This window comes from Zalophus californianus, chromosome 10 (genome assembly GCF_009762305.2).
Source record: "Zalophus californianus isolate mZalCal1 chromosome 10, mZalCal1.pri.v2, whole genome shotgun sequence".
In the NCBI taxonomy this organism is placed as follows: domain Eukaryota; kingdom Metazoa; phylum Chordata; class Mammalia; order Carnivora; family Otariidae; genus Zalophus; species Zalophus californianus.
Genome location: NC_045604.1, coordinates 55634859 through 55657280, shown reverse-complemented (window position 1 = coordinate 55657280; position 22422 = coordinate 55634859). Strand labels below are relative to the sequence as shown.

General features: G+C 39.3%; 1 protein-coding gene across 4 annotated transcripts in view; it reads left to right on the top strand.

The window, feature by feature from the left end:
• Positions 1-16929, top strand: part of LOC113932818 (dimethylaniline monooxygenase [N-oxide-forming] 3) — a 30659-nt gene extending 13730 nt beyond the window's left edge. For 3 of the 4 annotated variants that reach the window (XM_027612284.2, XM_027612285.2, XM_027612286.2), the window contains exons 4-9: positions 4937-5099; positions 5340-5482; positions 8626-8825; positions 11866-12221; positions 14450-14522; positions 15238-16929. In XM_027612284.2, coding sequence (XP_027468085.1) covers positions 4937-5099; positions 5340-5482; positions 8626-8825; positions 11866-12221; positions 14450-14522; positions 15238-15580 — 1278 coding nt within the window. In that variant the 3' untranslated portion in view covers positions 15581-16929. Of the gene's footprint in view, positions 1-4936; positions 5100-5339; positions 5483-8625; positions 8826-11865; positions 12222-13102; positions 13209-14449; positions 14523-15237 lie in introns of those variants that run through there. The other variant, XM_027612287.1, reaches the window with a different exon arrangement.
• Positions 16930-22422: the final 5493 nt, after the last annotated feature.

The window sequence follows — 22422 nt, the reverse complement described above, 5'->3', positions numbered from 1 at the left end:
TCAGACCAAGAGTTCAGAATCATGACTTTAAAGATACTAGCTGGGCTTGAAAAAAGCATGGAAGTTATTAGAGAAACACATTCTGGAGAAATAAAAGAACTAAAATCTAACCAAGTTGAAATCAAAAAGGCTATTAATGAGGTGCAATCAAAAATGGGGGCACTAGTGCTCGCTTCAGCAGCACATATACTAAAAAAATGGGGGCACTAACTGCTAGGATAAATGAGGAAGAAGAGAGAATCAGCGATATAGAAGACCAAATGATGGAAAATAAAGAAGCTGAGAAAAACAGAGACAAACAACTACTCGATCACGAGGGCAGAATTCGAGAGATAAGTGATACCATAAGATGAAACAACATTAGAATAATTGGGATCCCAGAAGAAGAAGAAAGAGAGAGGGGCAGAAGGTATATTGGAGCAAATTATAGCAGAGAACTTCCCTAATGTGAGGAAGGAAACAGGCATCAAAATCCAGGAGGCACAGAGAACCCCTCTCAAAATCAATAATAATAGGTCAACATCCCGACATCTAATAGTAAAACTTATGAGTCTCAGAGACAAAGAGAAAATCTTGAAAGCAGCTCGGGAGAAGAGATCTGTAACCTACAATGGTAGAAATATTAGATTGTCAACAGACCTATTCACAGAGACCTGGCAGGCCAGAAAGGACTGGCAAGATATCTTCAGAGCACTAAACGAGAAAAATATGCAGCCAAGAATACTATATCCAGCTAGGCTGTCATTGAAAATTAAAGGAGAGATAAAAAGCTTCCAGGACAAGCAAAAACTAAAGGAATTTGCAAACACGAAACCAGCCCTCCAAGAAATATTGAAAGGGGTCCTCTAAGCAAAGACAGAGCCTAAAAGCAGCATAGATCAGAAAGGAACACAGACAATATACAGTCACAGTCACCTTACAGGCAATACAATGGCACTAAATTCATACCTTTCAATAGTTACCCTGAATGTAAATGGGCTCAATGCCCCAATCAAAAGACACGGGCTATTAGATTGGATTAAAAAACAAGACCCATCGATATGCTGTCTGCAAGAGACTCATTTTAGACCCAAAGACACCCCCACATTGAAAGGGAGGGGGTGGAAAACAATTTACCATGCTAATGGACACCAAAAGAAAGCTGGGGTGGCAATCCTTATATCAGACAAATTAGATTTTAAAACAAAGACTGTAATAAGAGATGAAGAAAGACACTATATCCTACTTAAAGGGTCTATCCAACAAGAAGATCTAACAATTATAAATATCAATGCCCCTAACATGGGAGCAGCCAATTATATAAGGCAATTAATAACAAAAGCGAAGAAACACATTGACAACAATACAATAATTGTGGGGAACTTTAACACCCCCCTGACTGAAATGGACAGATCATCTAAGCAAAAGATCAACAAGGAAATAAAGACTTTAAGTGACACACTGGACCAAATGGACTTCACAGACTTATTCAGAACATTCCATCCCAAAGCAACGGAATACACATTCTTCTCTAGTGCCCATGGAACATTCTCCAGAATTGATCACATCCTAGGTCCCAAATCAGGTCTCAACCGGTACCAAAAGATTGGGATCATTCCCTGCATATTTTCAGACCACAATGCTTTGAAACTAGAACTCAATCACAAAAGGAAAGTCGGAAAGAACTCAAATACATGGAGGCTAAAGAGCATCCTACTAAAGAATGAATGGGTCACCCAGGAAATTAAAGAAGAATTAAAAAAAGTCATGGAAACCAATGAAAATGAAAACACAACTGTTCAAAATCTTTGGGATACAGCAAAGGCAGTCCTGAGAGGAAAGTATATAGCAATACAAGCCTTTTTCAAGAAACAAGAAAGGTCTCAAATACACAACCTAACCCTACACTTAAAGGAGCTGGAGAAAGAAGAGCAAATAAAGTCTAAACCCAGTAGGAGAAAAGAAATAATAAAGATCAGAGCAGAAATCAATGAACTAGAAACCAAAAGAACAGTAGAACAGATCAACGAAACTAGGAGCTGGTTCTTTGAAAGAATTAACAAGATTGATAAACCCCTGGCCAGTCTTATCAAAAAGAAAAGAGAAATGACCCAAATTAACAAAATCATGAATGAAAGAGGAGAGATCACAACCAACACCAAAGAAATACAAACAATTATAAGAACATACTATGAGCAACTCTATGCCAGCAATTTAGATAACCTGGAAGAAATGGGTGCATTCCTAGAGATGTATCAACTACCAAAGTTGAACCAGGAAGAAATAGAAAACCTGAACAGACCTATAACCATTAAGGAAATTGAAGCAGTCATCAAAAATCTCCCAAAAAACGAAAGCCCAGGGCCAGATGGCTTCCCAGGGGAATTCTATCAGACATTTAAAGAAGAATTAATACCTATTCTCCTGAAACTGTTCCAAAAAATAGAAATGGAAGGAAAACTTCCAAACTCGTTTTATTAGGCCACCATTACCTTGATCCCCAAACCAGACAAAGACCCCATCAAAAAGGAGAATTATAGACCAATATCGTTGATGAACATGGATGCAAACATTCTCACCAAAATACTAGCCAATAGGATCCAACAGTACATTAAAAGGATTATTCACCACGACCAAGTGGGATTTATCCCTGGGTTGCAAGGTTGGTTCAACATCCGCAAATCAATCAATGTGATACAATACATTAACAAAAGAAAGAACAAGAGTCATATGATCCTCTCAATAGATGCAGAAAAAGCATTTGACAAAGTCCAGCATCCTTTCTTGATCAAAACTCTTCAGAGTATAGGGATAGAGGGTACATACCTCAATATCATAAAAGCCATCTATGAAAAACCTACAGCGAATATCATTCTCAATGGGGAAAAGCTGAGAGCTTTTTCCCTAAGGTCAGGAATGCAGCAGGGATGTCCACTATCACCACTGCTATTCAACATAGTATTAGAAGTCCTAGCCACAGCAATCAGACAACAAAAAGAAATCAAAGGCATCCAAGTCGGCAAGGAGGAAGTCAAACTCTCACTCTTGGCAGATGATATGATACTTTATGTGGCAAACCCAAAACTCCACCCCAAAACTGCTAGAACTCATACAGGAATTCAGTAAAGTAGCAGGATATAAAATCAATGCACAGAAATCAGTGGCATTCCTATACACCAACAAGACAGAAGAGAGACAAATCAAGGAGTTGATCCCATTTACAATTGCACCCAAAACCATAGGATACCTAGGAATAAATTTAACCAAAAAGGCAAAGGATCTGTACTCAGAAAACTATAAAATACTCATGAAAGAAATTGAAGAAGACACAAAGAAATGGAAAAACGTTCCATGCTCATGGATTGGAAGAACAAACATTGTGAAGATGTCAATGCTACCTAGAGCAATCTACACATTCAAGGCAATCCCCATCAAAATACCATCCACTTTTTTCAAAGAAATGGAACAAAAAATCCTAAAAGCTGTATGGAACCAGAAGAGACCCCGAATAGCCAGAGGAATATTGAAAAAGAAAAGCAAAGCTGGCAGCATCACAACTCCAGACTTCTGGCTCTATTACAAAGCTGTCATCATCGAGACAGTGTGGGACTGGCACAAAAACAGACACATAGATCAATGGAACAGAATCGAGAGCCCAGAAATGGACCCTCAACTCTATGGTCAACTAATCTTCGACAAAGCAAGAAAGAATGTCCAATGGAAAAAAGACAGTCTCTTCAACAAATGGTGTTGGGAAAATTGGACAGCCACATGCAGAAGAATGAAACTGGACCATTTCCTTACACCACACACAAAAATAGACTCAAAATGGTTGAAAGACCTAAACGTGAGACTACTGATAACCATAATATACTGTGAATTGTGCAATACTGTTGAATCACAGATCTGTACCTCTGAAACAAATAATGTAACATATGTTAAGAAAAAAAAAAGAAGAAGAAGGTAGCAGGAAGGGAAGAATGGAGGGGGGAAATCGGAGGGGGAAGACGAACCATGAGAGATGATGGACTCTGAAAAACAAACTGAGGGTTCTAGAGGGGAGGGGTGGCGGGAGGATGGGTTAGCCTGGTGATGGGTATTAAAGAGGGCACGTTCAGCATGGAGCACTGGGTGTTATGCACAAACAATAAATCATGGAACACTACATCAAAAACTAATGATGTAATGTATGGTGATTAACATAACAATAAAAAATTTAAAGATTATAAAAAAAGTAAAGTAGTTGTTACTACAAAAATGACTGGCCACCAGATTACTTGGTGCCTGTGGTACATGCTATTTGTAAACTATGATTGAATTCACAGTCATATCTCCGAGAGGGGAGTCACTCAGTCCAGAACATACTGGCTATGCCCAAGAAGCCATGTAAGGATAAAAATATATATTTACCTGGGCACCTGGGGGGCTCAGTCGGTTAAGCATATGCCTTCAGCTCAGGTCATGATCTCACGGTCCTGGGATTGAGCCCCACAGCCGGCTAGTGCTCTCTCTTTCTCTATCTCTCTAAAATAATCAAATAAAATCATAAAATACATATATTTACCATTTAATGTTTTGATTTTTGAGTTTTGAATTCAAATATGTATCTTTTTAAAGTTTTTTTTAAAGATTTTATTTATTATTTATTTGAGAGAGAGACAGCGAGAGAGAGAAAGAGAGCATGAGCCGGGTAAGGGGCAGAGGGAGAAGCAGACTCCCAGCTGAGCAGGGAGCCCAAGGTGAGCCTCAATCCCGGGATTCCAGGATCATGACCTGAGCTGAAGGCAGACACTTAATTGACTGAGTCACCCAGGTGTGCCCATAATATGTATCTTAATAATGGATTAAGTATTTTTCCTAAGCCACTGTTAAGCATTTTTTTCAATACTATTTGATCAAGTTGGTGCCAAATCTACCTGTTAGTATAGAAAAGGCTATCTTTCTATATTTCTTTTAGACACTTGTATCTGGTATAAATAAACGTCCCGATTTCTCAATCACCAGCCAATGGGATGTTACCACTGAAAGGAACGGTAAAAAAGAATCAGCTATCTTTGATGCTGTATTGATTTGTTCTGGACACCATGTGTACCCCCACCTACCAAAAGAGTCCTTTCCAGGTAAGGCTGAAATTTCATCTACCTCTACACATCTGGCATGAATGAATATCTTGATAATATCTTTTTTAATATATATAAAAGTACAGATTGAATTAAAAGATGCTTCTATCATATGTAATATACCTGGAGTGTTAAAGTTCCATATTATTGTGACTACATTCACCCATAAGTCTTTTACAGCAGTTTTCAGTTTTTTAAATGGAAACCAAATGATTCTTATGTTTCCCACTTTTCACTCAGGACTAAAACTTTTTAAAGGCAAATGCTTTCACAGCCGAGAATATAAGGAACCAGGAATATTCAAGGGGAAGCGAGTCCTGGTGTTGGGCCTGGGGAATTCAGGCTGTGATATTGCCACAGAACTCAGCCACACAGCTGAACAGGTACCGTTTCTCAGATACTCAGAAACTATCTTTAAAGGAACAGAGACAGTTACCATTTGAAAGGTGTGCTAAGAAACTAGGGAAGGGGTAGTAGTGTGCAGGGTTCTTGACAGAAAGACTAAGTAGTGTTTCATACATCTCAGGTTCCCTCCATAACAGGGGAGGGTTGTTTTGTTTTTGTTTGTTTGTTTGTTTGGATTTATTTATTTATTTGAGAGAGTGTGTGCAAGCGGGGGGAGGGGCAAAGGGAAAGGTAGAGAATCTCAAGCAGACTCCCTGCTGAGCAGGGAGCCCCATGCAGGTCTGGATCCCACCACCCTGAGATCATGGCCTGAACCGAAACCAAGAGTCCAGCTGACTGAGCCACCCAGGCACCCCAACAGGTGAAGTTTTAAATAGTTTGGTATGACAAAAGCAGAATATCAGCAAGGAGTGATGTTATTCAATAATCTTCTTCAGGACATTTGGTGTCTAACATGTCTGATCAATTCCTCCAAAACTAGTATGGATTTAGGGTTAAGATTATGACTCTGACACTCTTAAGTCCATCAATCCCTCTGAGTGTCAGTTTTCTCATAAAGATAAATAAAACAGATAAAAATAGAACCTACTTTTTGAGCTTGGTAAGGAGTTAAATCATTTAAATACGATTTCATCAACATAGAGTTTATATTCATTCATTCATGCATACGGTCATCCCATAGTTATTTGTTGAGAGCCCACTATGTGCCAAGCACTGGCTTGGGTTCTGGAGAAAAAGTAGAGAGCAAAACAGACATGATGCCCACCCTGAACTCAGAGTCTAGTGTAACAAATGGGTATTAAACAAGTAAATGCACAAATAATGTAAAAATTGTGAAAAGTGCTAGTAAAAAAAAGAAAAAGCATGCTGTAAGAGTAGATAATAAGGGTAACCTGTCCTAGACAAAGAAGTGAGGAAGGCCCTTTCCAGCTGATGACATTTAAGCTGAGAGCTAAAAGTTGAGAAAAGGGTTCAGTGTCAGAAGAGGACTCCAGGAAGTAAGTCTTGAAGCAGGAAGAAGCTTAGAGTCTCAAGAAACTGAGAAAAGACCCCTTCACTGCAGTGCATTGGGTTTGGAAAAGAATGGTATGAGGAGAGGTTGGAGAGGAAACAGAGAAGAGATCAAATAGGGACCATAAGGGGATGAGAAGGAGTTTGAACAAATGCCACCTACTAGCTTTGGAAGATTCTTTAGGGACTGACTGCCCAGAAGCCCACAGACAGGAATTTTATCTCTAGAGGCTGTTCCTTACTAATGTCACACTGGGCATCCCCAACATAGGTCCATTTTAAATGATGGTTTTACAACCAGTGAAGGAAGGAGATCATGACAGGACAAATGGTATAAAAATATATTCCTGTTTACCTGTTCAAAGCACTATACTGAAAGTATAGAGACACAAAGAAGTCCAAGTAATTTAAAATCTACTTGGGAAAATAATACATTGATATAATATAAATTAAACATAACCTCAAGAATTAAGTAGAAAGTCTTAAGAGTACAAGAGCTGCCACTGGAAAAAAAGATGCACAGGTGATTCAGGAACTAAATGCTCTGATTATGGAACTGCAGGCCTCACAAAGAAGGTAGACCTGAACCAGTCCTTGAAGGATATTTATGAATCATATGGTTGAAGAGGTGTCAAAGGGTGTTGTTGGAAGGGAGAATAACATATGCGAAGGGATGGAGACAGGAGTGAGTACAGCATATTTCACTATTGTGGTTCATCTTGTTGGAATGGAGATAAATAACAATAAAAATTTGTGTAATGCATTATGGTACTCCAGTGCCTGCATATAAATGTGCTCCTTTGATTGTAGAAAGAAAGCAGACCAGGTTTTATTATGCCCATTTTACAGAAAAGATAACTGAGGACTAGAAATGTCAATTGTCTTCTTGAAAGTCATAGAGGAAATTAATTAAGTGTTAAAGGACTGAACACCAGATCTGATTCCAAGGAACAGAGTAGCTATAGGAATTGAGAGAGGAAAGAAAGATTGGAGTCAGGTTATGTCATATTCTTTAAGGAATTGAATGACAGGCTAAAGAATTTAAATTTCTTTATAAATAATGGTAAATCACTTCAGCATCTTGAGCTAAGGAAAGATATGATAAAGACATAGTTTTAAAATAAGATTTATCCATTAGTTGCATATATGATAAATTAGAGGAAAGAAAGACCAATTTCAGAAGCTCTCAACAGATTGATCCTCCAGTCTCTCCTTCTTTGCTTGGCTTCCCTTATAAAAAATACTTTGAAATGGCATTATATTTAAAAATTCTTTTTAAAAATGCCTGAAAACCTACACAGTTAGGGATTATCATGATAGAAGGGGAGTTAAGGAACACATTCTCCATGTCAGGCAATGGTGGTCCTATTTCATGGTAAGCACACTGCATGAACTCGCACACAGATTTGATGTGGCAGGTACTTATTATCTCCATTTTATGAATAAGGGAACTGAGTATTAGAGAAATTAAAGGAATTTTCTCCAAATCACATAATCAGTAAGTAAGCAGAGCCATGATTTGAGCCTATGGTTCTCTGATGCCAAATTTCTTGCCTTCTTTTGGGATGGGGAAAAGCAGTTAAGTCAAAATGCCTATTTTGGGGTCATAATTGCTTGATTGTAAATAATGATCATCAGATAAGTGCTAGAGAAAATGTGATGAGAATTCAGTTATTGGTGACCTCCCCCAGAGAAGATGGCAGGGTTGTTGGTCCTAAGATGTAGGCTGGAGTGTACGAAGTTTATTTGGGAGAGCTCTCTGGATGAATATCTCTGAGGAAAGGGAAGGAAGTTTCCCTCCACCCTATTCCAAAGCTATCCTTCTGAATTGTCCCAAGTTGGGGTGAGAGATTGGACCTTTATATCCCTGCATTAAACAGACACTGAAGGCAGGGAATCCAGAAAGAGAATAAGACTTTGGGTAAGACCCCCTCCCCGCTTTTCAACGAAAGCAACTTTCAAAGAGGACTGACAGCTGAGGGCTGCCTCTGGTAACACCACCAGTAGCTAGTGTAATAACTCCATTCCAAAAGTCAGATCGGAGGGACATACCACAGTACCCACTACAAATAGTCACTACTTTAATGATTAAATTGCTGTTTTTTTTAAGGTCATGATTAGTTCCAGAAGTGGCTCCTGGGTGATGAGCCGGGTCTGGGATGAAGGCTATCCATGGGACATGTTGTTTATCACTCGATTTGAAACCTTCCTCAAGAACAACTTGCCGACAGCCATCTCTGACTGGTGGTACATGAAGCAAATGAATGCAAGATTCAAGCATGAGAACTATGGCTTGATGCCTTTAAACAGGTAATGCAGAGTTAATTATGATATGCCTGTTAACTTTTAGTTCAGTGTCAACAACTCACAATGTGTGTTGTAACTCCCAAACCAATCAAAATAATATTAGTGAAATAACCACATCTCACATTTCAGAGGATGAAGAACCGCAAACATTCAGAGTGATTTCCTGTTTCACAATCCTCCTTGCCAGATTTGTACAGCTGGAAAGTTATATAATGAATCAGGAATTAGTCCCTCGAGCAAGGATAATAATAGTTAACATGTTTTAAGCACTTAATGTGACTCAGCAAGGCTCTGACATGCATCATCTCATTTTATCCTCATAACAACTATGAGGAGGTCTCTATTATAATCCCCATTTTTAAAGATGAGAAAACTGAGGTTCAATGTAGTGAATAACTTTACCAAAATCCCATAGCCAGAGGGAGAAGAAATATTCAAAATGAGCCCAAATCTGCTGACTCCAGAGCCCTTCACTCTTAACCACCTTGTTCTACTGCCTCTCACTTCATGGCAAAGTTCAGTTAAGCAAAGCAGGACTTTCCCTGTGCTACGCTCTCATCACCTGCCCTTAACTGAAATGTGGCCACAATACCTGCATCTTCAGTATCCTCCTCACTCTCTCCTATAATATCCCCCTAGACATATCCCTCAGACACATAAGAAATTACTTTGATGTGTGGTGAATAATCCAAATTATAAACTGTTTACATCAAAGTTAACTTACTCAACAAATATTTACTAAGCATTTATTATGTGTTAGGTCTTATTTGTTAAGCCCTGTGAATACAGCTATGAACAAAACACACAAAATGCCTGTCTTCATGAGCTTACTTTCTAGTAGGGGAAACAGACAGGAGACAAACAGCAGAAGATCATATGCTGATATGTACTATGGAGAAAAGAACAAAGCAGGTAGAGGTAATGGGGAGCGCTACTAGCATCCCCAGAGGAGGCCTTACTGAGAAGGAGACTTTTAAACAAATTCCTGAAGGAGCTGAGGAAATGAGCCAGGCAGATGTCTGGGAGAAAGTATCCCGGAAGAAATGGTTAGGACACTGACTCTTCAGGGCCTCTTCAGGGCCATGACTGGAATGTTCAATGGCCTGCTCTCCCTGCGGGAAAAGGGACAAAGGGACAAAAAGACATCAAAATAGCCTTGTAAGCCTTCATAAGGACTCTGGCTTCTACTTTGAATGCAATGGGAAGCCAGAGCAGGCATCTGAGCAAGCCAGGGACTAGATCCAGGGTAATCTGAAGAAATTAGTCGACGCTGTGGTCATCATTCAGTGTATAAGGATAGGTCAAGGAAGGAAGTGAAAAGACTAGGTAAGAGGCTCTTGTCAAAAACCCAGATGACAGAAGTTGGTGACTTGGACTATGATTGTTAGCAGCAAGTGTTCAGAAGTGGTCAGATTTGGGATATATTCTAAAGGTAAACCCCCAAATAGGATTTTCTGTTAGATTGGATAACAGATATGAGAACAAGAAAGGAGTCAGGGATGCCTTCCAGACTTTTGATCTGAGCAAAGATGCAAGGATGGAGTTGACAGTTACTGGGATGTGGAAGACCACAAGAGGAGTGAAGTTTAGTTTTAAATATATCAAAGTTGAAATGCCAATTAGTCATCATTATAGAAGAATGTTAAGCAGCCTAGGGATACACAAGACAGTAGGGAGATTGAAACCATAAATTAAAAATGTGGATTCAACAGAATATAGATAGTACTTTAAGAAATGAAACCAGATGACATCCCTTAAAGAATGAATGTAGATGCAGAAGACAAAAGGTCTGAGGGCTGACGTCCTGGGGCATGTCATTGTTCAGAGGTCAGGAAGAGGAGGAGAATTCAGCAGGAGACAAAGAAAGAATACAGCAGGAGACAAAGAAAGAATAGCAGGTGGGTAGGAAAGGAATCGAGAGAGAGAGAGAGAGAGAGAGAGAGAGAGAGAGAGAGAGAGAGAGAGAGAGAGAGAGGTGATGACCTGAAAGCAAAATGAAGACAGTGTTTCAAGAAGGAGGAAACCATCAACTGTGTTAAACACTGCTGGTAAGTTGAGTAAAATGAGAAGTGACAGTGGATCATTGGATCCACAGTTTGAGGATCCTGGTGGCCTTAACAAAAGCAGTTTCAAGGTGACAGTGGGTCATCAGCCTGATGGCAGTAGGTGTAAGATAAATGGCAGGTAATTCTCACAGTTGAATCCAGCCTTTTTCTAACCAGATTCCAACCCATCTCATTGTCTGACTCAGTTTTGTCCCCAGTAGACTCTCCCTGTGGCTTTCTCTCACAGCTCCCATAGTAATATAAGAGCAAAGCCTTTTCCTTCAGTGTTATTCACATTCACCCCAAAGTTCAGATTTATCTGCACTCACTAAAGATAGTGCTGAACAAAAAATAATCAAAAGCTCTCCTTTTCAGACTTCCACTGACCAAAGATTCAAACTAGCCCCCTCCTCCTTCTGGCCTGTATAAATTCCTGGAACTCCCTTCCTCACCTCACTTGTGCCTTTGTCTGCAAGGGGCTTAATACCCCAACCCTATCAGAGAGCTCAGCCTAGATCTTTGTATTATTTTGGTCTCCCAATGACCCGAGATGGACATAACAGTTATTGTCACTCCAGATGAGAAAGATGAAGCAAGAGAAATTAAGAAGCTTTAATTTGATCAAGGTTCACAGTTAATAAGAACTGAAGAAAAAAAATCCAAATACCCAGGTACTCTGATTTAAGATCTTTCCTGATACAGCTGTAACAGGGGTTAGGGCCTGGGTGCTGATTCTGGGATTTGGAGCTCTGTGGAAGAGAAGAGAACGATCACAGGAAATAGAGAAAGGATCAACAAAAGGCAACTTGTCTTACTTCACAATATTGCCTTACTTCAGTTTTGTTCTTCAACCATATTGGTGATACTCCATGGCACAAGGAAAAAAGCTTAGGTAGTTTTCTCCTTCCTTATGAATTTATTATTAATTAATTATTATGGAGCAATAAAACAAAGATAAAATATTACTGTTCTATTTGTTGTCTTTATTTTCCATACAGAACCCTGAGGAAAGAACCTGTGTTTAATGATGAGCTCCCAGCTTGCATTCTGTGCGGCATTGTGTCCGTTAAGCCTAATGTGAGAGAATTCACTGAGACTTCAGCCATTTTTGAGGATGGGACGGTGTTTGAGGGCATCGATTGTGTCATTTTTGCAACAGGCTATAGTTATGACTACCCCTTCATTGATGAGTCCATCATTAAGAACAAAAACAATGAGGTCACCTTGTTTAAAGGCATTTTCCCTCCTAAACTGGAGAAACCAACCATGGCAGTGATTGGTTTTGTCCAGTCCCTTGGGGCTACCATTCCCACAGTTGACCTGCAAGCCCGCTGGGCAGTACGAGTAATAAAAGGTGAGTAGACTAAGAAGGTCATTAATGGGGAAGAGGGATGCCAATAGAATGCCTTTGAGTCTTTGTGAAAACAGTAATCTTAATAACAAGGGGAGAATCCTAGGTCCCATCCAGTTTGGAATCTATAATTCTGTATTTTTGGTACTATCTTTTATAAGCATTTAAAAATATATCATGTTGGATTATCATATGCAATAGTACAAGATATTATTCAAGAAGTATTTTGTGATTTATAACTCCTTAGAGCTGTTAACTTTTATTAAACTTGAGAACACTGGAGCTTCTGGTCTTAAATGCATTACAATTTTATAAAACTGTGATTTCAAAACTCAATAGAATGACCTTGTTTGAAAGGTTAATAAGAGAAGATGTTTCCAAACCAATATCCAGCCAACTTCAAATATTCACAGTCATGGAAAAAATTATGATTGCTGGAAAGACAGTGTCTTTTCTGCTCTATATTTTCCCCTGTCATGTGCCAGATAAGAACAAGCAGTGGATCATTAGAAGCAGAAAGTACTAGGTGTAGTAGATGATCAGTCTCTAAGGTAGAGGAATACTAAGTTCTTGTATTAAAAAAATAACAACAACAATAAATTCGATTGGGGTCAGGCAAGGAGAAAGGGCAGCATCCTCCAACAGAAGTTACGAGGTTCAGATTCATATTAAGATTCGAATGCAGTTGTGTAAAGATTCAGATCATAAGACCAAAAGTCAATGGTTATAGAACAGAAAAGATGTCAAAGTTTAATATACAAAGTTTGTTTGGTCCTAGAGGTATAAAACTTCTGGAAAAGGTTGATTATCAGGTCTACTTCCTTTGAAGCCATATGTAACTGGTCCTACCTGATTTGCTGGGATTTAAATATTCTTTTATACAGGAGAATGGAAACTGCCACTATGTATACCGAGACACCTTTCATCACCAGGCTGTCATCAACAAGATAAAAGTCGCATATATCAGTGATCCCTTTATATCTCCTTCACTCTTTCCTCCAAGGCAGAGATGTGTTGCACCATGGAGCAACAGCCCAGAAGGTGGTGGCATGAAACCCCACTCAGAAAGAAGTGAGCTTAGGGTTCAGGCTCCAGGGGGCTGGCATTAGAGGGTCAGACACCTACTCTGTTAGGGTAAGTTGTAACCTGGGCTCTGAAGAAAGGAAACAGTGCAGAGACCCAATCAATAGAGAATTAATATACAAGGTAAAGACTCAGCCTTAGTGGAAATGAGTGATAAGGCAAATAACTCAATTTGGGGAATCCAAATACCAGGCCAGAGGGACCAGCTACAGGCAACCCAATGGTAGTAGCTGGTGGGCTAGTGAGCATAATCACTTTCTTCTTGATCTGTCTTTCTGCCCAGGGACAGGACAAGTTCCAAGGATTGGAACAAGGCCATGCCTACAAAGGCTGTTCGGGTGACCCTGCCTGCAAGAATTGCAGGAACAGGGAGTTAGGCAATCATTGTATGTCTTGAGTAATCAGATCTGGGATTTCTAGTCTTGTTCTAGGCGGTCCCAAATTTGCCAGAGAAACCACCCTAAATTTCAAGTATCTCTGGGCACAAAAGCATGTTTTGGCATGGGTTTCAGAGAAGTCTGTAGACCTATTCCAGAATGAGCCTGCAATCCTGAACAGGCCCAATCTGGATCTGGTCTCTTGGGGCTCCCCCAAATCCTCAGTGACCTGTGCACAGTTCATATCTTCAGTCTCATCCAGAAAGTGTTGGCTCTCCAGAGGAACAGTTGGGACTTGACTAGATTCTACATCTTATGTGTTAGAAATTTCTTTTTCTGACAAAGCAGGATAATTTCCTATGAAGTTTTTTTCCTTAAATCTAAAAAAGAAATGCGGATATACCTTTGGCTGTAAACTATTAGATAACATTTTAAAAATACAGCTGAGGGACTAGACTATAATCCTTAAAACTAATTTTAAACATCTGCTAACTGGTTTAAGAGCAAACATACAAAGATAAAGAGCTATTTGGTTCCTAGATTTTAATTATGTCGCATTTCATTTCTGAGAAAACTGGAAATGATTTGTATGTTTGCCTCAAAATGACCACCTGTTGATTTGCTCAAGATTTTATTTTGCTAGGCAATGACCCCCCAAAAATGGAAATACTAATGTGATACATAAATCATTATTAAGAAGGAAAAATTGCAGGCTGACCTTATGCCAGACTTATTTTACTATTATATCTTTCCCATTTTTTTTTTTTTTAGGAACTTGCACTTTGCCTTCTGTAACAGACATGATGGATGATATTGATAAAAAAAGGGGGAAAAAGCTCAAATGGTAAGAGCACCTATTGTAAAGAGAGTCTAGGGTTTCCATAGAAAAATCAGAATCTGTGAATACTTGTAACTATTTTAGTCTTAAATGGTCCAGAGTGAAGTCATTAGGGTGACAGCTATGAGCTAAGTTCATCCATTCAACAAGGATTTATGGAGGATTTACTTTGCACCTGACACAGGACTCAGTCCTGTTTCATCCCTCCATGGCTCTTGCAATATATGACAGAGAGAAGACCCAGAAAGGATTGGAAATCAGAGGAGTTTGGGAGTGCATGAATGTGGACTTCTATTTTCCAGCCTATGAATCCTCTAAGGTACAAATGATGCCTCCAAACAGATGGCTCTAAGAAACATGACTCAGTAGATGAGAATAGTCAGGAGATCAGAGCTCTAGTCCTACATCTGTCACTAATTAGCTCAGTGGCCATGAACAAACTTCATGAGTAAGAGACAATTTCCACATGTGAATGGGGATGGAAACGCCTTTCTCAGCTGCTGAGCAGTACTGGGGAATGTCCAGATGAGATCAGTATTCAGGTCTCTTGGAAAAAGCTACAAAGTGCAAAATAAATAAGCAAGGTCCCCTTACAACACAAAGGATTGACGTTGATTCCTTCTGATAAAAAAGCTATGGGGCATTTTCCCTGTTCTTGTTCCTATAAGACATGTACCAGAGCTTCGGTATCCACAGTGCTGTTTCCTCTTCCCACCTCTAGGTTTGGCACCAGCGAGACTGTACAGACGGATTATATTACTTATATGGATGAACTTGCCTCCTTCATTGGGGCAAAGCCCCACATCCCATGGCTGTTTCTCACAGATCCCAAATTGGCTGTGGAGGTTTTCTTTGGCCCTTGCAGCCCATACCAGTTTAGGCTGGTAGGCCCAGGGAAGTGGCCAGGAGCCAGAAATGCCATCCTGACCCAGTGGGACCGGACCCTGAAACCCATGAAGACAAGAGGTGTCGGGAAACCTCAGAAGCCTTGCTTGCTTTGCCGTTGGGTCAGGCTCTTCGTTCTCCCTGTTATGTTCATTGCTGTTTTCTTTGCATTGATCTAATTATCATTCCCCCCAGGCTTCTGAAAGTTACTGACAAGAAGGAACTTTTCTAGTTAGAAATTAAGAATTTCACACCTCCTACTTTCTTATTCAGCAGGCACTAGTCAGTAAAACTGTACTATTTCCAGGCTTTTAAATAAGCCTCTATAAGAGTCATGTGATAATCTAAAGGGAGCACTAATCATTTCTCTTTAGGTTTCCACTAACAACATTTCATCATCAGAATTATGCTCTTCACCTCTAACCTCAACCATCTCCCAAAACATTTTGACGTGATTCCTTTTCTCCTTCAATCAAGGTTTGAATTACATACTTCAATCTAAACAAAGAGCAAATTCAGCGGAATAGTTATGATATTCTCCAGCCACCCCTGCAAACCATTTGCAGGAGGATCAAGTAGAGAATTTGGCTATTAATTCTATTTTTGTTTATACCAAATTCCCCAGGCAATGCATCCTGATCCCTGGCCAAAAATTATAGCATGGAGACCTGGTCTATAATGAATTCTAACAAGAAGTAACTTAACATATCTATATTCTTAATGAGGACACAAATTTTCCAACATGTAGCAGCAAAATAATATCAACAACAATGAGTAGAACACTAAATATACCTTTCTGCTGAATGAAATGTCTTAAAAAAAATAAACATTTAACCAAAGCCATGACCAAAATCAAATGCTACCTTTATTACATGAACTTTTGGGGTAACAGCATAAATCTAAAGTTCTATTTTTAAAAGTATTATCACATTGTATAGTTAAAATTTTGATAGTTAACATTTTTAAAGCTTGACATTATAGAGCAGATCTGTCCATGTCATTAGTCACCAGAGGGCTCTATAGGTAGTTACATCACCTATTTCTTATTACACTTTCACTTCTGAAGCAGCAAGATACATATATGAGAAAGGGACAGAAGACCACATTTTTCTGTAATACTCTCTTCTTCTTCTTTTTTAATTCTCTTTATTTTTTTGTCTTTGGAGCTAAGATCTATCAAGGATGTTGTTCTACACAATTTTAAATATTTCCCTTTCCCTAATTGTTTAAGGTAGCAAAGTAACATTCTGCTTTTTAGGTCTTCTCACAAGATGTGAAATATTCCCAAGTGTTCCCAAGTGAAACAGAACTTTTCTTGAAACTCCGTGTCCTCTATGGAATCAAATAATGAAAAATTAATGACAGCCCATAGAGTTTATTTTGTTTGATGTTATCAATGCTAGTCCATAAAATAAATTGCATATAAAATTGATGTAATCCAGGGGCACCTGGGTGGCTCAGTCATTAAGCAACTGCCTTAGGCTCAGGTCATGATCCCAGGGTCCTGGGATCGAGCCCCGCATCAGGCTCCCTACTCAGTGGAAGGCCTGCTTCTCCCTCTCCCACTCCCCCTGCTTGTATTCCCTCTCTTGCTGTCTCTCTCTCTGTCAAATAAATAAATAAAATCTTTAAAAAAATTGATATAATTGTTTTTCCTCATATGATTATTTAAGTTTTTGTAAACATTAATTGACTCATAAAGGATATAATATTCTTCCTAAACTAATGTAGCAAACACATTCTCTTAATTGTCCTATTAACATCAATCTATTTCCATGCTAAATTGAACTATTGCCAATGTTTTAATTACTTCTACACACAACAGTAATTACTTTCAATCATTCATTTTTGCATATTTTACTGATAAAATTAAATATATGTTTATACCTTAACGGACATACAATTTGAATATATGAAGAACAAAAGATCTTTTCACTCCCAATTTCATCTCAAAATTCTTACCAGGACTTAAAAGTACATAGTCAGATATTATGAATACAACCAAATAAAAATTGTCTTTGCAGCAGACACAGCTTTGCTGATTAGATCCAAAGCTGAACTGCATGATCACAGGGTTGTCGACTACACCCAGTTTCCAGGATGGGAAGCAAGAATTTGAAGCAGGCTTTTGGCTCTTCAGCCCTTCTGGAGGTTTCAAGCTTCTGACACCAAGCAGTCATTCTCAGCCAAATACTAAACCAAACTTCAATGTATATATCTACCTATCTTCTTCTCATTCCTCTGTTCCTTTCTCCTTCCACTTTATCTTCCTCTTCTTTCTTATTATTATTCTTACTTCTTTCTCCCTTTTTCTTTCTCTAACTTCTTTGTCTTCCTTCTTTCCCTTTGTTCTTTCTTTTACCTTCTCCTTTAGTAGGAATGATCGGAGGTAGGAATATTCACTTTGAAGGAGTCTTGGATCTTCTGGGATAGTGTCCCAGATGCTACCCCAAATGGGCTTTCAAGAAGTGAGTATATTGGGATGCCTGGGTGGCTCAGTCGGTTAAATGTCTGCCTTTGGCTCAGGTCATGATCCCAGGGTCCTGGGATCAAGTCCCACATGGGGCTCCTTGCTCAGCAGGGAGCCTGCTTCTCCTTCTGCCTGCCATTCCCCCTACTTGTGCACTCTCTCTCTCTGACAAATAAATAAATAAAATCTTTTAAAAAAAAGTGAGCATATTCCCCTACATGCAATTACCCAGCCAAACTCAACGTTACATGAGATCCAACCTCACTGTTCATTCCAGTCACTGCTCAACTGTTAATTCTATATAAAAATACAATCCTTTGTCACTCTTTACCTCCTGTCCTGCGTTTTTCCCATGGCATCTGACATAGTCGCCATGTGTTTGTGAGTGATCTCTCCCCTCACTAGAAGTAAGCTCTGTGAGAGCAGAAACATTTTGTCCACAGCTGTTCCCACAGTGCTTGGAACAGGACCTGGCACCTCGTATGCAGCCAATAAATATTAGCTATTCTTGTTGAAAACAGGCATTATTCAGCCTCAGTCAAATGTTCCAGACACAAAGCATTAAGTGTAAGGTGATAAGAAACTGTTTTGCTATGGGTGGCTCTTTTAAAATGTAGGTTTTATTATTATTCGGGTATGGTGAGGCCAACAGACCAGATGATTGCCATTGAAAAGATGGGTTTTTAATACTCACAGATCCCAAGAGTAGGAGGCATGCCCACACCACAGTCACCAGGGTCAGACAGGAGGCAGAAAGAAGAGAAAACCTGGGCAAGAGACTTTATTGGTTTTTGGGGGGAATTTGGGTTTTTTTCTATGAGAAGGAACAGGGAGACTGCGTAAGCAGGTTTAGGACTGGCTGGTTTGAACAATTTCAGCAGGCTCTGGGGTGTAGGGGTTGTCCTTATTTGTCTGATACCTGGAGTGTGAAAGCCAGCAGAGGAGGGACTGGGGGTGTGAGCTCTGGATGGGTTGCTGTGCTTATGAAAGCCTCACTCCTTGAGCTAGGTAAGTTTTTTGCTATCTGTACGGATTAGCTAGCCCTGGGAAGGGCAGTCCTGCTGCATCCAGCAAGGCTTCAAGATGTCAAAGCATCAAAAATACTGACTAAAAAGACATGATTAATACAAGGTCAAATCTGCCCTGGGTTGGTGCTGGAAGGAAAAGCAGGAGTCAGACCCTAGAGAAGGGAGGGATTTCTAAAGCCAAATGACAGGGATTGAAGTGAGGTAGCAAAGCCAACTCACTAGAGCCTACATTGGTGGCAGAGGCCACCAGAGGCTTGGAGCAGTTATATGACATGAGTTTGGGAACCTTCAATGGTTGTGTTGAGGGCCACTGACAACAAAGGTTTCTACTCCAAATGAGACATCTAAATATACAGCTTCTCAAGCCGGACACCCAGGCATAATCCTTGATTTCTTTCTTTGCCTCACATAGTAGTTTGCTAGCACTGCCATAACAGAATACAACAACCTGAGCGGCTTAACAGAAATGTATTTTCTCACAATTCTGGAGGCCACAAGCCCAATATGTAGGTGTCAGCAGGGCTGTTTTCTTCTTGTCGATGATGACTTTTTCCTCCCTGTGTCTTCACATGGTCCTTCCTCTGTGTGTGGCTGTGTTCAAATTCCCTCTCTTTATAAGGACACCAGTCTTAATTAGGCCCACCCTAAGACTTCATTTTAACTTAATCACCTCTTTAAAGACCCGATTTCCAAATACAGTCACATTCTGAGGTACTAAGGGTTAGAACTTCAACATAGGAATTTGGGGAGGACACAGTTCAGCCCCTGACACCTCACCACCTGCCTATCCACAGCGTCAGCGAATATTTTCACTTCCCTCTACCTCCACAACCTCTACCCTGGTCCAGGCACCATTAAGTCTCCCCTGTGGTTCTAAGAGCTTCCTAAGTTGTGTCTCTGCTTCCGTTCCTGCGGAATGGAACTGTGCAGCAGCAGAAGTGATCTTTCTCAAGCATGAATGGGATCTTGTCACTGCCATGCTTCAACCTTTACAATGGTTAACCATTGCAATAAATATGAAACCCAAGTGCCATCATGACCTACAAGATCCCATTCTACCTTCAACCCCATTTGATACCTTTCTCCTCCTTTTCCATATTCCCAGGACATTGGCCTTCCTTCCCACTACATTCATTCCCAATTGACAGCATTTGTTCTCTCTCTCTGCCTGAAATGCTTTATCCCAAGATCTCTGCATAGCTAACACTTTCTTATATTCAGATTTCAATTTACATAGGACAATCCCAAAAATGAGATGCCTTCCCTGGCCACCCAGTTTACATCAGCACAACCTTCTTTCAAATCATCCTATTTTGCGTCCTTCTTGGCACTTTCATTTCTGAAATCATCTTACTCATTTTTTTTACTTGTTTACTTTTCTCTTTCTATTTTTTTAGATTTATATTCAATTAATTAACATATAGTGTATTATTAGTTTCAGAGGTAGAGTTCAGTAATTCATCAGTTGTAAATAACACCCAGTGCTCATTACATCCCATGCCCTCCTCAAGGCCCATCACCCAGTTACCCCATCCCCCACCCCCCACCCCTCCAGCAACCCTCAGTTTGTTTCCTATAGTTAAGACTCTTTTATGGTTTGTCTCCCTCTCTGATTTCGTCTTGTTTTATTTTCCCTCCCTTCCCCTATGATCCTCTGTTTTGTTTCTTAAATTCCCCATATGAGTGAGATCATATGATAACTGTCTTTCTCTGATTGACTTATTTTGCTTAGCATAATAATCTATCATCCCCTTTCTCACTTGCAACTAGGATCTAAACATAAATATTGCTTGTTTTATTCTTCACAATATCTTCAATGCTTTCAAAATGCCTTGCATGTAGTAGACACTTAGTGAATATTTATTAAAATAATCAATAAATCTGCATGTATATTGACTACACACATTTAATACACATTCTTAATACATAATAACTTAAATAAAACTAATATGTTCCTTCTAAAGTCATTTTTACTCAGTAAAATAAATAATATTGTTCATTACTTACCTTCCAAATGTCATATATTCATTATATAAAATGATACATCCATTGGCATTTGGGTAATACAATATAAATTCACTTTTATTGCTCCTAAGTATTATGGTTGCCTTTCATCAAGGAGACTAGTATCAAAATCAACCTATCATAACAAATTATGTCAATAATATTAAATCAATAAATCTTACATGTTTTCTTAAGTACCTTCTTCTAATATCCAATCTACTGTTCTTGAAAAGAGGTTTAAAATATGTAAAGTGATAGACCAGGTTAAAGTCAAATTTGCACTCTATTTGATTTTTCATATTTATAAAAGTAATTGGGAATACTTAAAAGACACAAGAAGTTATATTCTTAAAAACAATCCCTTTTTATCAGAGAAAGACATGTATCATATGACCTCACTGATATGAGGAATTCTTAATCTCAGGAAACAAACTGAGGGTTGCTGGCGTGGTGGGGGGTGGGAGGGATGGGGTGGCTGGGTGATAGACATTGGGGAGGGTATGTGCTATGATAGTGCTGTGAATTGTGTAAGACTGTTGAATCACAGACCTGTACCTCTGAAACAAATAATACATTATATGTTAAAAAAAAAAAAGAAAATAGCAGGAGGGGAAGAATGAAGGTGGGGGAAATCGGAGGGGAGACAAACCATGAGAGACTATGGACTCTGAAAAACAAACTGAGGGTTCTAGAGGGGAGGGGGGTGAGGGGATGGGTTAGCCTGGTGATGGGTATTAAAGAGGGCATGTACTGAATGGAGCACTGGGTGTTATATGCAAACAATGAATCATGGAACACTACATCAAAAACTAATGAGGCAATGTATGGTGATTAACATAACATAATAATAAAAAAAAGAAAAAGATAGCAGGAAGGGAAAAATGAAGGGGGGGAAATCAGAGGGGAGACAAACCATGAGACTATGGACTCTTAGAAACAAACTGAGGGTTCTAGAGGAGAGGGGGTTGGGGGGATGGGTTAGCCTGGTGATGGGTATTAAAGAGGACAGGTACTGAATGGAGCACTGGGTGTTATACGTAAACAATGAATCATGGAACACTACATCAAAAACTAATGATGTAAAGTATGGTGATTAACATAACATAATAAAAAAAATCCCTTTTTTTTACAATTATTCCAACTGAAGACTTTCCTCATTTTGAAACTATTTGAGGGCTAGAAGTCAACTAATGAAAAGAAACCCATGTTACTATGTCTTGTGGCAAATCAGCTTACTGCGTGAAGTCCAGAACTACATGGTTAACCTGGTTCACTATTCTCACCATCTCTAGCAGATAACATTACCATTCTCCAAGTTACTTTATATTGACCTTGTCCTTTTTTCAAAAAGAGCATGTAACCTGGCCTGGACATGCTCCTTGTTCATATCACTGATGAGGAAATACATACGCAAAGAAATAGTGATATATCCATGGATCTTCCTTCCCCGGCAGGCTGCAAGCTAATCCTTATGAAAAAGCATAGGAGGGAAGCACCTATAATCTAGAAAACCATCTAT